Source organism: Crocodylus porosus, unplaced genomic scaffold (genome assembly GCF_001723895.1).
Source record: "Crocodylus porosus isolate Cpor-Errol unplaced genomic scaffold, CroPor_comp1, whole genome shotgun sequence".
In the NCBI taxonomy this organism is placed as follows: domain Eukaryota; kingdom Metazoa; phylum Chordata; order Crocodylia; family Crocodylidae; genus Crocodylus; species Crocodylus porosus.
Window position 1 is genome coordinate 9,536,442 of NW_017728921.1, and position 18,422 is coordinate 9,554,863.

At 44.2% G+C, this 18,422-nt stretch overlaps 1 protein-coding gene across 2 annotated transcripts in view; it reads left to right on the plus strand.

Annotated features, from left to right (window-relative positions):
• ADGRD1 (adhesion G protein-coupled receptor D1) overlaps nucleotides 1-18,422 on the plus strand; it is a 237,448-nt gene that overhangs the window by 144,558 nt on the left and 74,468 nt on the right. For both annotated transcript variants that reach the window (XM_019538967.1, XM_019538968.1), the window contains 2 exons: nucleotides 7,852-7,955; nucleotides 13,756-13,867. In XM_019538967.1, coding sequence (XP_019394512.1) covers nucleotides 7,852-7,955; nucleotides 13,756-13,867 — 216 coding nt within the window. The remainder of the gene's footprint in view (nucleotides 1-7,851; nucleotides 7,956-13,755; nucleotides 13,868-18,422) is intronic.

An 18,422-nucleotide genomic window follows, 5' to 3' on the forward strand; every position in this document is an offset into this window, starting at 1 on the left:
AGCTGATTTAGGCTAAACATGAGGAAACGCTTCTTCACGGTAAGGGTGGCCAAAATTTGGAATGGGCTTCCAAGGGAGGTGCTGCTCTCCCCTACCTTGGGGGCCTTTAAGAAAAGGATGGATAGGCACTCTTTCCTGCCCAGGGTGAGGGTCGGACTCGATGATCTGTTGAGGTCCCTTCCGAACCTACATCTACGAATCTGTTATCTTCCTATCATAGTATGACTCATATTGGTAGCAGTTGACTTTGATTTCCAGCTGGCCTGTATCAAATCTCATCAGATTAAACCACCACTCCAAACCCTCAGGCACCCATCCCCACCTTCATCCTTCACATGCCTGTGTAGTAGGGTCAATGAGGCTGCTGTGGGGGGTTCGGAGGAGATTTTCTGGTGCAGGAGCAGTAACAGGCAGTTGAAATGACTCTAGGCCAAGCCCTGCACCCGAGGCCTGATATAAGGAAGACCACAGTGCTGAGTGCTACGGGGTTTTGAGCTGTTGTCCTATCCATAGGAAGCCCTGGGAAGACTGCCATTAAACCGAGACATCTCTGGGTTTTCTATAAATAACTCCAGGTAATGCTTATCTTGGCAGCTGAGAATCCAGAGACATTTAATATACTGGTCAATTTACATTTACTGTAGCCCCCAGGCTGTGCCTGGTAGAGGGCACCATTCAGCTTCTGCCTCTCAAACTACACTGTACGGCGGGGTGGGCAAAAAACAGCCTGCGGGCTGAATCCGGCCTATGGAGGGACTTTGTCCAGCGCACGGTGGGTTCCTGGGTCTCTCCTGGCCCAGGTGCTGCCCAGTCCCATCACCCCCTGCACACCCTTTCTAGGTAGCCCAGGTGGTGGTGTCTCCTTCCAGCTGCCACCACCACTGGCCCCAGCCCTGTGGTACTGGTGGGGACCTGCCCTGATGTGCACAGCCCTTACCTTGGACCACTCTGCACCTGCTCTGGACTTCGCCCAGTGGAGCAGACCAGCTGGAACATGTGCACACAGCCCCAACCCTGGCCCTCCCTTCCCCACTTCTGCTTCAGACTCGCTGGCCTATGTTAAGCAGCAGCGGTAGTGGGGCAGAAGCTGCTGCCTGGCACAGGGAAAAGCAGCCTCCCCCCTTCATCACTGCCAGGCCCTTCTGGCTGCAGCCACCCAGAGCTTGCGTCTAGGCTGCCCTGTGGCTCCTCTGCAGTGCCACCACTGCCCCACTGGGCAGCTCAGAGGAGGTGATGACAGCAGTGCATAGGAACAACAGGGTAGCCTGGGTGCAGGCTCTGGGTGGCAAGAAGAGCCTGGCAGTGGGGTTGGGGAGCATGCTTTTCCCTCATGCCAAGCATCAGCTTCTGCCCTGATGCCACCGCTGCTCAGCAGGTGGTCCAAAGCAGGCATGGGGTGGGCTGGGGTTGGCGCTGGGGCTATGCACACGGGTTCCATCTGGTCTACTCCAGCCGAGGCAAGTCTGGAAGGGGCACGGGGTGGGCTGGGGTCGGGACTGGGGCTGTGCACAGTTGGTAGTGGCAGGGTGGAGCTGCAGTGCCTGCAGGCTCTGGGTTGTTGGGATGCTGGGGGAAGGGAGGTGGTGACCAGCCCATGACAGCTCCCCAAAACTGCCTATGTGGCCCTCAGGCCCATATAATTGCCTGTCTCTGCATAGGGAGTGATGTGAAAGAGCAGGGAGAGAGCACGTGTGAGAGAGAGTTCTGGGTGTGTATCTGCTTGCATAGACACAAATTACAAGGTAGAAATGAACCGCTATTGAGAAACCCATGTGTAGTGTCTTAACATTACAGTTGAGTTACAAATAGTCTTCACTATTTGAAGTAGTACAGCTGTTGTGTTGGTTCAATTAAAGGGTCACTTGCCCTCAAAGCCCAAGGAACCAGGTTTTTGTGTTTCTTTTGAGGAAAGGCACTATTAACAGGCACAAACAGCTGTTCCTTTAGCAAGCATCTTGCAGCTTCCACATCTGCCTGTGATATACTTGTTATGTTGGCCAAGGAACTGAGCTTAATTTTATATCGTCACACAAGCTGGGGAAAATAATGCTGCTCCCCTCCATGCTGACTGCACTAAATTGTTTTGTGCTTTCTACTATTGTGAAAGCTTTTAAGAGCATGAGTTTGCAAATCAAGGCTGCCATCCAGGCCTATGAGATGTTTTTGTAGAACTGGCAGAGCAAATGTTTTAGCAAATGTAACTTACTATATTTTTGTTGCCTGCTTACATGACTTATGGGGCTATGACAGCTCTTGCTGGGCATAAATTCTTGATTCCACAATGTTTTAAATTATTATTGCTTTATATTGCATAGGTGTGAAGAACCTCTTGTGCCTTGTGTGCAGAACAAAAAGGACAGTCCTTCCCCAAAAACTTACAGTCTTGTTGCCTGATCCCAACCAGCCTGGTCTTATTCATACTCAAATCTCTGTCCTCTATTCCCTTCCTCAAAGAGTGATAGTATATGTTTCTGATTAGATGAAGGGATTGGTAGCTAAGTGACTGAGATCAGACCTTGAGCCCCAGCGAGATTGCTTTGTGCCATTCCGCTTCATATGACTTTTCCATGTGCTCTGGTCTCACCTCTGTGCTATGAAATCATCTTTTAGAGCAGGGATGGTAGAACAGAGGAGTCTGGAGTATGGACTACCTTGAAGCAGATACTGTCCTGAAAAGCAATAGACTTGCCTCTCAAGCAGAAAATAATGATAAACTTATCTGAAAAAAACGTAAGAGAGTTATACACCCTAATTCTTTTTTTACTTTCATTTGGGTTTGTGTACCTAATTCTCATAGGCTTCTTTGGAAATCTCAGTCTAAGAATTTTACAAGAGACTGCCACTTGTCTCCCAACAGAATGACCTCGTGTTGAGTTTCCCTTTTGGCCTCCCCCCTTGGATTTCCTGATTTGGCTGTTGATTGGGGAGGAAGGGTCTATTAAGTCTGTTCACACCAAGAGCAGAAAGCAAAGCAGAATAGAGCAGATGGACTGCGTCTACACGTGCACGGATATTTGGTTTCCTGGGGACAACTAGCAGCAGTGCACCTTGTGCCACCACTAGTTGTCCCTGGGGAAAGCCCATGCCACGGGCGCTCTGGTGTGTGGCAAGTTACCTCGGGTGGGGTGGGGGAGGCTGGAGCCAGCTCAGTGCTGGCCCCAACAGCCTTATCGGGGGTTCAGGGAGCCTCCCAGGGCTGCAGCAGAGGTTATCCTGCTTCATGGAGCCTGGCCAGCAGCTGGAGTCAGCCTCCAGCCAGCCAGGCTCTGGTTTTGAGTGGCATGTGCTGCCCCTGTATGTGCCGCTCCAGGCCCCTTTTTTTGCACGTTTTTTTTGAGCCCTGCTCCCTTGCAACATGGAGAACAACTGAATATGTGGTATGTGGCACCACAGACGCATCCATGTGCCATGTACCACACAGCCGTGCTTTTCTGGACATGGCCCTGGGGGTCTACGGACAAAAGTAATTCCTTCAGTTTAACAGTGAGGTAGACATATTATGTTAGCAAGACCAAACAAGGCAAGAATGATGTAAGCCTTCAACCTAAAATGTAGAAAGAAAAGCAAAACTCTGTATACAAAGTCAGAGACACAGGGAAAGATTTATCTACTTGGTTGCTTTCAAAACCTTTATAATAATTTGGTTCCAGTTTTCTTTCACAATTTTTGATTCCATCCTCCCTACTGCTCCATTTTATGACATCACTGAAATTAAACTTTGCTGTGTGAAAATTGTAAGGAGCAGATTACCTACTGTTTGATGACATCTTTCCCACAGCTATTTTGAAAAGGACTACATGGTCTTAAATAATTTTTAATAAATACCTTGGCAGAGACCTTTGGAGAATTTGAGATTTTGCATGTCTTAGTGAAACTGTTATTAATAAGCAGCCATGTGGCTGAGCTGGTGAGAAGAGAATGGTCCTTCAAAACATGAAAAGCCCCTTTTGTAGAAGGAGAGACTTTAGAAACAGGGCTGTTGGAAATAGCTGTTTGGAGGATCCTACTGCCAGGCAAGAATCTCAGATGTTGCGTTAGCATCCTAATCAAGTCTAATTGTATCTGATATCTAAAAGGTAAAGGAAATGAGCTATCTCTGTTCACACAGTTTAACAGAGTTTTTCTTCTCTGAACAGAGATTGCACGGTGCCAATGAGTAAAGTACCTATGGCTTCCAACATGGTGGAGGCACGTCTACACATGCACACCCATACTGTGCAGTAAATACCATGACTTATGCCAGCACGAGCATAAGTTTGATACCTTCAAATTTGTGCCTGATTAGTTACTGTGTGGTAACGCATGTGTAGACACCTTACTGTATGGTAACACTGTGGCTGGACTGATTTAATTAGTCTCAAGTCAGTTCCCACACAACATTAATGCACTTTAACGCCTGCATAGATGCTGACCTAGTCCCACTCACTGTGCAGTAACTTACTGCACAGTAAATTTAAGCTAGTATAAAAGCACATCTAGACATGCCTACTCTGTCCATAAATTAATGTGTTGCATATCAGAAACATAATTCTTGCCTTAGTGCATCTATTTCTGAAGTGAAACTTAAGAGGGAAACTTAGAATGTTCCTTGGACATTGTAGTGCAAGGTTCCTCAACAAGGCACTTCATTTTTAATATATAAATAAGGCCCATTTGGATTGAAATTCAGTTTTAGCAGCCTTTCTGGAGGCAATTGGAAACGTCAGCCTCATCGGCCAGGGCCAGCATTTAATGCCTCCAAAGTACTCGGGCTGCCAAAATTAATTATTCATTCCTTCTTTAATTTGATTCAGATTGCATTTTAAAGGTTCAGCTGTAATAGGTTAGCTGGTTCTTAGTTCTTAATTCAAAACGAAGAAATGTTTCACAGGAATCGTTTGCATTGGCACCTTTTGAAAGTTGATTTCAGTGTAGGACTGAGCTCAGGCACTGGATTGTCTCTTGGTAGATCACAGTTCAATTGCATAAACAGGGTCCAACATTTTTTCCATTGTAAATGACCTCATGATACTACTGCTGCTTTTGAGGAGAGTTGACCAGTACAACAGTAAAATATAACCAGCTATTGTATCAGCATGGAGTACAAGAATATAACTACAATATCCCTTATTTCCATCAACCAGTCAAGGAAACAACCTTGGTTTGTTTCCTGCATACACGTTTTTGTATGCGGGTTGTATCCTGTTTATGGATAAATTTGTCATTAGCAAGTCAGAGAGGTGATCATTTTACAGTCGTGCATTGATATCGCTTTCTTCAGAGTAAATAATAACAATAGAAAATAACATTTCAGATGGATACAACTATGACACGGTCAAGTTTTGGTCTGCAGAGTAAATGACATTTTCATAGTTAAAGAAATATTTGTGGGGGGGGCAGAGGATCATCTGGAAAGTGAGCTTTTGTTTTGAGCATCTGTCAAGGCTGAAGTTAAGAAACAGCTGTATTTTATAGTATTTATGACTGCTCACACCCAAGGCTATATCAGTGTGTTTCCTAGCATTTCACATTTCTTCGGCGTTTCGCAGTAAGAACATTCTCTGTGGAGCCAGAGAAGCAAAGTTTTTCAGAAGCACAGAAAAAGTTTTTTTAGTGGATGGAAACAGTCCGGAGATTTGCTCTCATCACATTTTTTCACATATGGTTCAGTGTTGCTCTGGATACTCTTTAATCTACTTTTGTTTAATATCTTCTTTGTAATGAAAAGAGTAAGTCTTATTACCCATCTGCATCATTAATGGAACAGATGGTCATTTTTTGTCTTGGACTACAAAATTGTCCCATTGGATAACTGACTTGCTTAAAAGATTATCTGCTGAATTCCAACGATGTGAAAAAATATAGGAAAAGCAAACTACGGTGGAATTAGCTCATTGGGAACAATGCCCTGATTTATAAGACGCTGTTTCTTTGCTCAGTGCATGGTGGTTTGAGGTCCCAGGCACCTTTTAAAAAATCCTGTTGCATTCTGTCATAAGAGCTGTGCCTGATGGTACTGTTCCAGTCATCTAACAGCATGTCGGCAATAGGCAGGAGACCGCTCCTATCCTCTGTCCAGCCTAGCACACAAATGGTTCACGTTGCAGAAATAATCAGAGAGAAGTGGCCATAGGCAGCATTTCTGCTGGCCAGCTCATAGGGACGTGCATTGGAGATGCTTTTGAAGAGTTCATGTGCACCTTTTTTCTATCTGCCAATAGCACAGAAACAAGCTAGAGCTCTGTATTTGGGGCGAACTAAAGCTGGTGGCAGCCTCATGTCTGGTTGAAAGAAAACGCCACAGCGTATTTCATAGGGACCTCATGCCGTCAAAACAGTCGTCTGGCTCGTCATTTTATGATCCGCACGCTGTAGTCAGGGCTGGAATCCATCGTGTCTCTACAAAAATGACTGCATGTGAATTGACACCGTTGGTAAATAACTACAATACAACCATGCGTATGTGTAAAACACATCATTAGCGTTGCTATTTAAACTGAGTCTTTTTTATTTTTTTAATAAGCCTTTGGGTTGCCTTCCCCACCCCCCTGCTTTTAAAGGGCTTTTGAAGAACAGCTTGTTATCAGAGCTGCTTGAGAATTTCTTAATGAAATGTGGTTTTGGGAACTAAGTCCGTTAGTGTGGAAGGGACAGTTTTGGTGAATTCCCTCCTTGAAAAAAACAAATGTGGAAATAGTCTTGGAAGGGCTATATTTCCCCTTATTTTGCAATTTGAAAATGTCGTTACGTTTTTTCAATTTTAAAAGATGTTTTCGTCTGGTAATGCAAGTTCACTTATAATAAAAAGGTTGAAATCAAAAGAAAGAATTTTGAAATGATCAAAATTAAACATCTTGCTTGAACCAGTCAGATTTTTTTTTTTCAGGTGTTCTGTTTCTGGAAAATTCAACTTTGTATTGAGATTTGACACTTAGAAAAATGTGGCTCAAAACTTCTTGTGACATGATTGAATGGCTTCCTGCCCCATTCTATTTCTTACATTCAAATACCGCCTTGCCTCCACCACTGGATATGGCTTTTTTTGACATTTTTCACTCAGAAGGAAATTTATGTTGCAATATAAAAGGAATAGCTAATGGCAAACTGCAGGAACATTCACTGTCCTACCGAGTGGTTTCAAAATGAACCATCTTAATGCTCACCCTGGGTAAGGTGGAAGGGCTGAGGATTTGGTGTTTACGGAAACCAATAACTTTTTTGTTCCTACAAGATACTCTTTCCATGTCAGGATCAAAGGTGATGTTAGAGGTGGATGTTGTTGCTCCCATTGCTGTGTTTCTTCTGCTGTTTGAGAGAGGAGTCAAACCAACTCCTTTAAAAAGCATTATATTTACTGGCTATCTTGGTTTATCAGTTCTTACTGTTGTGGTGCATCGATGCCATCTGTGCAGCGATGCAAGCTATTGTAGCATGAGAGCATTTGCCAAGTGTCTTAAAAGCTATAACAATCTAACCCCGTCATGGTTTGCGCAGCTCCGATAGGCCGACAAAAAGCAGTTTATCTAATCTCAGGGATGACACTATCACAGCCGTGTAGATAGAACCAACCTCTGCTGACGGCATATGGTCTTGTATTTCATAAGGGGGGAGCTAAGTGACACATATATTTGAATGCCCTGGGTGCCTGACTTTCAGTTCAGATAGTGCAATTCATTTCCCGTGCTAGAAATGGTTGCAAATGGCACTGAATGCAGTGATGCGTGCAGAGACTGGGGTGGAGCTACCCCTGAGGAAGAACGCAGCTACGTCTGCTGAAATGCCACATGCGCTTCAACCTTTGTCAGGGTATACAGTTCTGTAGTATAATAAATCAATTAATGGATTTTCCTGTTGTTTTCCTTTTATGCACAGCTGACCATTCAACACCGGGTGGCACTGTCATCCATCAGTTACATTGGCTGCTCCCTGTCCATCTTCTGCTTGACGATCACGCTGGTCACCTTTGCTATACTGTCGTGAGTCATTTTAACTTCATACCCGTTGAGCAAATGTCGCTCTGAAAGTTTGACAGTTTTATCTAGAATCTTCATTCCCAGCCACCGGACAGGAGGCTTTCAGGTATTCAGAGAATTGTAAAAGGTTATTAATCCACTAACCCCCTTTCATTAGATTCTGCACATATCTTTGTAACAGTTGGTTGGCTGTTCCTAAATTAAATTTCCCCAAATTAGAAGGTCTTTAAATAGCAAGTGATTTCCTTTGCAATATACTTTGGGGATTTTTTTCGATCCCTGTTGTGCTGCAGTTTTGAAATCTGCAGAGAGGGTGAGCCCCATCCTGAGGTCAGGGAGTTTAGCCTGAGCAAGGAGCTAAAAGATTGGATTCTCCCATATACCTTTATATTAATCAGAAACAATAGTATAGGCAAAGGAGCAACAGGACATACAGGCAATCTTTCGCCTGCTTTTGTAGGGTTGTAAGGTTGGAAAGGGGTTGTAAGAATGGCACCTGGGGAAAGGACAGAGAAAGCATCCACAGCAGCACCCTTTGAATCCTGTTTACTCTCTCAAGCTGAAATCCTGGACCACCAGAGTCAATGGGAGTTTTGCCACCGACTTCACTGGGGCCAGGGTTTCACCCTGAGGGTTAAAGTGGGACTGATATGCTGCACAGCTCTTGCCTCTTCTGCACAGGGTGGAATTTCACACTAGACCGGAAAGTACTTTTTGTTAAAGTGGTTTCTGCTTTTGATCTGTTAAGAATACTTTGTTACTTGTTACCGGTTTACTACTTCACTAATTTTCCCAAGGAAAAATGCATGGGGTTATGACAAAACACGGGGTAATAGTGCCTAGCTATTCTTTTCCTACCTGGATTTCCCTGCACTACATTTTCCTTTAATATTTTAAGGGGCTGCCAGCAACTAGCATGTAAAATTAAAGTGGAATAAATCTTCCTGAGAAATGACTGAACTGGAGTACAGCATGGTGCAGGCACCAGTCGAAGTAATTTCTGAGTTGTGTGATGCGATCCTTGACTTTTTAGACAAGAAGCAATGCACAGTGGGCAACATACTGCAGTTTAGAGACCAAAAACAAGGTAATGCAAATGAAAATAAGATGCACTCAGGAAGGGCCCACATAATCTCAGCCAATTTGGTTACCACGGTGAGAATGTAGATAGGTTCGGAGGCTTCCAGGACTGGATTCATAATACAGTTTGGGGAGTTAAGAGATAAAATGTTGTATTTCCATATTTATAGAAACCCACCCATATGTAAATACTAGCACAGTGCAGCATTATAAAGATCTGGGTTTATATAAACATGGAAGTACTGGGCTTGCATCTCCACTCACTCATTCTGGACTTGTATCATTGACCATGCTGGAGTTATTACAGATTTGCAAAAATAAGGCCTAGGTAGTTAGATATCAGTAGGTAAAAGAGTCGATAGTTAATTTGGTTTTAACTGTTGGAATTGATATTAGCACAGGAGGTGTGTGTGAATAATGAAAATAGATTAAACTGATAGTTATCCATTTCAAAAATCCCCCCCAAATTTTATTTCTATATCTATATATCTATTTCTAATCTATATTGCCTGTTAGCAGTATGAAGAGTCTACTTTACTCCTTATCTCAAGTTTTGTTGCCTTAGGATAATAGTATTTTAGAATGGACACTGAAAAAGAAAAGCACAATAATCTATAATCCTGAAGTGGTAGATAGGACTGGATTAGATGACCCTGTGTAGGCCTATCCTGTCTCTAATTTCTATTAAATTTATCTTAGATTTTTTATAGGGACTGGATACAGTCCACAATCCCACATTTGTTTTCAAGGCTTTAGTTTCTCTCTGCCAGCCTAGTTTTCAAATGGGCTACTCTATTAGGACAAATAAATGGTGCAGAGAAAGTGAAATTAATGCCAGGGTCTATGCTACATCCCTTTGCATGCCTTCAGTCTGTTAGAAACATGGGGATGCTTTAGGGGGTTGTACCATCAAGAGAACATTTGTCAGGGAATGCACTTGGCATTTAAGTGCATTTTTCATTATTACTTGTATTGCAGTAGTGGAACCGAGATCAAGGCCCCATTGTGCTAGGCTGCACAACACATTTCTGAATAAGCTTGCAGAAAGTGTATGGTTTTAATAGATATGACAAAAGATGAGAGGGCAAACAGGTGCAAAGATTTAAAGTGCTTTGCCCAAGGTCACCCAGTACATCAGTGGCAGAGCGAGAATGAATCCTTGTCTCCCAAGCCCAGTCCAGTACCTTTACCCCTAGCTGTCACTGGGTTCCAGCTGTTAAGGTGATGATTTGACAACCCAAGTATGACTTCTGTACATCATGTTGAGGAGCCCACATTAGAAACTAGAGCATTTATGCTTATGGCCATGCTTAAAAAGACTAATTTAGTTTAAAACATTTATTCAATTTGTTCGAATCTTGTGGCAATTACTTCTAGGTCTCTGGAAAGTCTTCACAGGTTATGCCCGAGTTCAGCGTACAACACATTGCAACACTTTCTATGTGTGTGATGTGGGGAGTGGTCAGGGTGGAATTGATCTGCTCTGCTTCTGATTGTGAGCTCAAAACAATGGCTGTTCATGTATTTGAAAAGGGATGGAGCTTGGTGATAACTTTGTACAATGCTGGTGAGAACACTTGGGTTATTGTGCCCCTATGGGAAGAGGAGATATGACAGGAGTTAAAAAGAGCACAGACCCAACTCTTTGGCTCAGTGCATAGATTGCATATAGCAATTTAAAGCTATACCATGCCAAGTTAAAAGAATTTGATTAAGTTTTCATTGTAGGGTAGGGCTCCATTAGGAAGCTGAGAAGAAATGTTTCAATACAGTGTTAAATGACAATGAGGTCAGTGAAGTTCTTAGCTACTGTACACACTGGAAACAAATAATCAGCATCTACATGTGTTGCCCTGGTTGCCTCCTGGGTAGGTGATGCTTCAGTTTGTCTAGATGCAGTTCATTACTAGAGAGAGATTGCCACTGTGCTACACTGCTCGTCTCCGAATTGCTTCTAGGATACAGACTCTTTTCTTTTACTTCTGACATTCTAATTGGGTGTTAAAACACTGATAAAAAACTCAACCAAAGTATTTTTCTTTTAGTCTGTGTGTAATAGGAAGCCTACTGGGGCCAATCTCCACGTGGCCCACCCACCTGTTCTTGGGCAAACCGCCCACCACACCTTGATCTTAACTGATTAATTAGTTGGTAATAAGCAGGAGTCCGCCCATTTTCTGCCCCACTGTCTGTGGCTCCATTCCTCCCCTACACCGCAGCCCAAGCCTCGCAGATGACATCAGTATTCTCATACACGCCAGCTCCCCATGATGGGGCCCAGAATCCTACTGTAGGACCCCACCGGGGTTCTTCCCTTCAGGCAGGCTCTGCCGAGGTCATACTGGGCCATACATCTTCCTGCCACCAGTTCCCCTTCGGGTGTGGTCCCCTCAATGGGACCTTCGGCTCACGCTAGCCCCAGCCCACCTCCAGGCCAGTCAGGACCCCAGGACCCCGGCTCTTGGGCATCAGTGGGCCTCCTTGCCCTTCAGACCCTGGCCCCCACCTGGGCCAGTCAGAGGAAGCTCTGGCAGGCCTCGCTGTATGACCCATACTCTTTTCCCAGGGTCCTCCTCTCTGGGTCCTCCTCTACAGATGTGGGGAGCTGGGGTACCTCACACCATGACTGGTGCCCCAGGGTCTCACAGGGGACTCTCACTCCCCCCCGGGCAGCAGGTTGTGGTGCTACTACTGGTGTTATACTCAACCCAAACTCTGCCTCCCCACATTGGAGGACTTACTGGGGTCAGGACTTGGCTCTCTCTCTGGCTGGGCCCCCCTCACACTGGGAGCTCAGGGCTTCCCTCCACAGGTGGGCTCAGGTGGCCATAGCCATGCCCGGCCCCAACTCTCCTCCTTGGGGTCTCGAACCCCCGCAGGGCTCAGGCAGCCTTGGCCACACCTGGCCTCCAACTCTCCTCCTTGGGGCTTGCACCCCCACAACTACCTCCAGTGTACGCAACCCACCCAAAGGTGAGGACTAGGGGTTAAGGCATCCCAACCCGCCTTTCACCAGGGTGGTAACTGGGCTGGCATTTCCTGGGGGTCCTACACCACTAGGAGCCCCACCAGGCCACCCACTCCCAGCAGGATGCAGCTTCTGGTTGTACCCAGGACCAGGAGCCTCCTTGCCATCCCCTACAGCTCCTCCCTTACCTCCAGATGAAACTCAACAGCCCTCAGGCCAGACAATGTTGTTACCACCTCTCCAGCAGCCAAACTGCTTTGTTTATACAGGCAGCCCTGAGCCTAACATGGCTGCCCTCATTAGGCACCTGGAGGCTGCCAGCTCCAGGGCCTTAAAGTGGCAGGCACACCTAGTTCCCTGCCACACTGCGTTACCATGCCTAAGAGCGATGTGTCATTCAAAACAGTTATACGTAGAAGGGTGGAAATGTTCATTTTGGGGTACAGGCAGACAAGGCTGTTTGGGTAAATGTGGTATCTTTTATTAGACCAACTAAATAGTTGGAAAAATTGTTCTTTACAGGCTTTCGGGCACAAACACCCTTCTTCAGGCATAGGTAGAGTCTGGTTTGGGTGTAGAATACGCTACTGTCCTTGATACCAAACACCCATCCATTTACCATTAAACAGTTAGAACTAACAGGTAGGAGCTGAAGCCATGTGCAGATGAAACAAGGGGTGTGTGTGCACGACACTTCAAAGTGCTTTTGCACCGCTTTAATGGTGTCAGTGTTTGTACGCCTTGGCAGTGTATCACACAGTCATTCCAGCCACTGTAGGAAATTCAGCAGTGTAATGTGCCTTAAATGACTTGGGGTGCAGAAAACTAAAACTGCTCCGGGGGGAGGGGAGGGGTACCACTGCCTTGGAGGAAAGCACCAGCATGTCCCCCCCACCCCCAGGGACCACTCCACCCACTGGCAGCTTGCCCTTTGTACCTGCTGACGGAGAGGCAGGTAAGTCTGGTGTGTGCACAACACGGGGTTTAATCTGCCCTAAATTGAAGCGGTGTTTTTAAAAACCCACCACTTCAGTTTAGGGCCGCTATTTCATCTACGCATGCCCTTAGAAACAGATTTATTAAATAAGAAAGCTTTTTGTTCCTAAACATTCTTCTCTTAGAATCAAATTATGCTGATTTTCTGACATGTTCAGATGAGTGTGTGTATGTGTGTCTTCTTTCCCTCTTGGTTCTAACTGGGAACACAATCAAGTGATTGAAAACTCCTAAGAAAGCCTGTTCTTGTAAGATTTCCAGCCTGCTGTTTTAAAGCCAGTGGGAAGGGGTTCATTTAATTTGTTTTGTAATCAATGTTCAGGTTTTGTAATCAAGGTCAGGCCCTCCTTAAAGTGAGCATTCCCCAGGCATGTAGGTATATACTGTTCTTCATCTATTCCTGCATAAAATTATTGTGCTAAATACCAGCAAAAGTGCTGAGGCATGGGGCTGGATCCTACAAGGTGCTAATCTACTTCTACTCCCACTGTAGTTCTGGGAGCCTTGAAAGTTCAGACCTTTATTAATACTCTTCCACCAGTCATTAATACAACTATTTCATGTGCAAATCAATGCTTTTGGTGAATCCATTGTCATGTCAGCATACTGTTGAACCTGATGATGTATTGCCTACTCCTGGAAGATGAAAGAACCCAAAGCTCATAATAATAAAAAAGCAAACAAACTTGCAGATAAATCAAATGTACTTTTGCTCTGTGGAATACTATTTTACCTGTGAACCTTTTCTTCTTTACCCAGGTCTGTGAGCACCATCCGTAACCAGCGCTACCACATCCATGCCAACCTGTCCTTTGCCATCTTAGTGGCTCAGATCCTGCTTCTCATCAGCTTTCAATTCAACCCCGGGACAGTAAGTATTAGTTAAAAAGTATTGGGTTTTTGGCAAGGTACCTCTGTGGGAGTGAATGCTTCATGCCAAGCCCACAGATGCTTTCCTTGAAGTCTCTCTCTCATTTTTAGCACTTGTCTAAACCAAAAAAATCCAGTTCCTATATCACAATAGTATGTACCCAAACTATTTTTATTGTTATAATGGACAAATATAAGAAGAAACAATTTCTGTTCGGTGCCATTCTATGTTTTCATACTAGTCTTATCACCAAAGTAATTGGGTACTTTTCAGTTGTGCGTTATTGATATGACTAATATCTATTATCATTTTTTTCTTTCATTCTCTTCCCAAGGAAATTGTGGGCACAGCAAAGTATTATAGAATCATAGAAAGGAAGGGTTGGAAGGAATCTCAGGAGGTCATATCTAGTCCAACATCCTGCTCAAAGCAGGACCATCCCCAACTAGATCATCCCAGCCAAAGCTTTGTGGGTTTTGAAAAACCCCAAGGATGGAGCTTCCACCACCTCTCTGGGTAACCTGTTCCAGTGTTTTACTACCCTCCTAGTGAGAATTTCCTAATATCCAACCTAAACTTCCCTTGCTGCAACTTGAGACCATTGCTCCTGGTTCTGACATCTGCCACCAGTGGGAACAGTCCAGCTCCATCTTCTTTTGAACCCTCTTCAGGTAGTCGACGGTTGCTCTTAAGTACCCTCTCAGTCTCCTCTTCCTTAGACTAAATAAGCTCAGTTCCCTCAGTCATTCCTCATAAGTCATGTCCCCCAGCCCATCATTTTTGTTGCCCTCCGCTGGACTCTCTCCAATTTGTCCACATCCTTTCTATAGTGGGAGGCCCAAAACTGGACACAGGACTCCAGATGTGGCCTCACCAGTGCTGAAGAGAGGGGAATAATCACTTCCACTGACCTACTGACAACACAGCTACCAATGCAGGCCAGGATGCCATTAGCCTTCCTGGCAACACCGGTACACTGCTGGCACATATTCAGCTTATTGTTCACTGTAACTCCCAAGTCTTTTTCTGCAGAGCTGCTGCCCAGCCAGCCAGCCCCCAGCCTGCACCGGTGCATAGGCATGCTCCTGTCCTAAGGGCAGGACTTTGCACTTGTCCTTGTTGAACCTGATGAGATTCCTTTTGGCCCAGTCCTCCAATTTGTCTAGGTCACTCTGAATCCTAGCCCTACCTTCCAGTATATCTACTACTCTCCCCAGCTTGGTGTCATCTGCAGACTTGCTGAGGGTGCACTCAATGCCATCTACCAGATTGGTGATGAAGAGATTGAACAAAATCAGCCCCAGGACTGACCCCTGGGGCACTCCACTTGATTCTCGCTGCCAACTAGACGTTGAGTCATTGATTACTACAAAACAGGACAGATTTCCTGGGATAACCAGAAACAGTGTAAAATATTACTTTTGGATGCCACCATCTAAGAGCCTAAGCCCAGAGAAGTTTCATTACTCAGGATCCCAAAAGGACCCATGGCCTGTCTCTGGCTCTCTCTTTTCTAAACAATTACACAGGGACATGCTCAGTTGGTTTCTGTGGATCCTTTTCTTTGGTGCCTAACTCACCCCATGCATCATTTAGAGAGTCAGAACACCTCTTTGCAGTTCAGGATTTCACTCTAGGAGAAGTTACTTAGGAAACCATCATTCAATACTTATTGGATCTAACATTGAAAAAAGGCAATCTAGCATGTGTTGAGCATTGTGGTGCTGTGGCTAGACTGCTACTAGCACTCATAGATTGCGAGGCTGGAAGGGACCTTGGGGGATCATCCGGTCCTGCCCCCTGCACGAGGCAGGAAAGACGACTGGGAGTCAGGTGACCCCAGCAAGGTGACCGTCCAGTCTCCTTTGAAGATTTCCAGGGAGGGCGACTGTACCACCTCTGGAGGCAGCCTATTCCACAGTCTAGTCACCCTACTCTTTGCTACGCTGCAATCACAGTGATTGCAATGTAGACACACACACCTTCAAGTGCCAGTGAGGAGTCTGGGAAAACTCTTAGTTTATGAACTGAATTGAACAACTGTGGATATATACCAATTTGCAGAGCCTGCAGTCCTAGATGTACCTAATAATATGTCAATAGCCTTAGCATCCTGGTGATGGAAAAACATGAAATATGTTCCCACAAATTATGGGGAAATTATGTTTTGTATTTTTGTTTGTTTAAAAAAAAATGCTATTGAAAATTAAAGTCAGATCCTATGATATAAATTGCCATCTGCCTCAGGAAGAAACAGAACCTTATCTTGAAATAATTTTACACTGCACTTCACTCTTTCAATAGGATACAATTTGGCTGCTTTGGAGATCAGCTGTTTTACCATATTGCTTCTGACAAGCCATCGGCAGTTGCTACTCATCCGTCACTCTTTCAGTTTTTAGTACAAGTAAGGGAGAGGGTCTCGTGCCTTTTAATTCTGTCAACACAAAATGTAGGTAGCTTAATAAACAAAAATGTCTGATAAATAATAATAACATTAATAACAATAACAGCAACAACAATAAGAAATATCTATCATCTCTATCACCACTTTCAACCGTGAATTTAAAGGCACTTTGTAAAGCTGGACTACTTTACTCTTATCTTACTGAAGGGTAAACTGAGGCCCAAAGAAGGTAAAACACTCAAATATTGTCCCCTAGTGAATCACTGGCACAACCAGGAATAAAATGGAAGGTTTCTTAACTTCTGCCGTCCTACCAGCTAGAGTCTGTGGGCTATGCTTTCCTTGCCTGCAGCCCATGGCAGCGTCATTCCTTTCTCACCACATTTGCCACTACAGCATTGTCTCTCTCATGTCTGAGAACCACAGCATTAAACTATTCTGATTTTCAGCGAAATAGGGGCCGTGGCACTCGTCTCCCCTACCAACACATCAGCCCTTGAGGTGCACGGCACAGGAGCCAAGGTTGGCCAAAATCACAAAAGAGAAGTTAGCATTTCACTCCCAGACTTTTCTTTCAGCTAAAAACAAGCAGGCCTGGAACTAGATAAGGTGCATGGAAGGAAATGATAGAGAAGGGGTTGATGGAAAATAAAATGGAGAAAACAGAAAAGAGCCCCAAACACAACATCTGAAATAGAAAGTAAGGAAAGCTACACACTAAAATAATCTTCAATAGATCAGTTATAATGTTAAAACTCCACTGACAGGATATAGGCTTGAGAGAAATAAAATGTGTATACGGCACAGCACAGCATCAAGAAGAAAAGGATGCCATTGTCATGGTCTCTCTTGCAATTTCAACTGAAATAGGCTTTTTGAACAAAAATCCTTTAGCACTTTCAAATTGCCAGCTCCCTGCCAGCCTCTAAAAAATGTTGAGAATTAACAGTTGCCTTTCCAGTTCAAGGTCTTTCTGTGTATTGGGTGTTGGGTAAATCCAGCTCCACCAAAATCCTAACCGAGTGCCATCCACCTGGTGTGGGATTGTGGTCTTGGCCATACGACGTGCATGGATAAAAATTACGTAAACAAAAAACAGCATTGTAAAAATGATCTAAGCATCTGTGTAGATACTAATTTCCATTTAATCGTGGCATATTTCTATTGAACTAGAACATTTTATGAAATAGACTTAAATTGAACTGAAATAAGTCTGCCTGGAAAAAGTAGTCTGTTATCTCAAACTCTTCAGCTGGTTTATCTAAATTGTTTTTAACGTCTGATGTTAACTTCAACTGGTGCAGCTCTGCTTGGGCATACCGCAGTTGTGAGCTCCTTACACTGGGGAGAAGTCTGCATCCAGAGAGGGCAATAGTCTGTTGCTTTCCACTTTGTCCCATCATCTACACCAGTGTAAAGGGGATAAGAAGAGCTACCAAATCAGAAAGGAAGCATTTTACGCCCACTCTACACTGTAGGCAATGTGTAAGCAACAGAGAATTGAAACCTTCGGGTGCCAGTGGCAATAGAAAAATCAGCCTTTTAGCCTTCAACATTTGTACTCAAATCTATTTTCATTTTCCACTTTATTTTTAGCTGCAGGTATTTCCAGCTCCTCTATTTAGTCAGAGCACTAGATGCACGTTAAAGTAGCAAACTGCTCCAAGTCAATCTCAGGATAATTCCTTCCTTCCTTTCCAACTCTTACAATTTTTTTTTCAACATTTATTTCATTTCTCCCTCTTTGAGCCTAATTTTTCATTCTGGCAGCAAGTCAGGGCTGGAAAGTAGCCATTGCTTACCCTCTAATGGCATTTTCATTTATTTACTGATCTTTATTCAATTCCCAGATATATGAGTGAGGTAGGGGTAAGCAAGTGAGCCAAGAAATTAGCACTTAATTATGTTTTTCTGTGATCAGACACCTCCCCCCCACCACAACCATTTCTGGTCATTAGCTGAACTTTATTTTACAGTGAAAGCAGCAAAATATAAAATTATTTAGTTACCCCAAGAAAACACAGTGTGTTGGTCTCTTCTGCAGAAGGCTGAATCTTAGCATAAAATGGCCACGGCCTCTGTAGGAGTTATGCAGTTTACTCCTTTTGAAAGTACAATCTGTAGTAAGACATAAGAAATGTGTGCTAT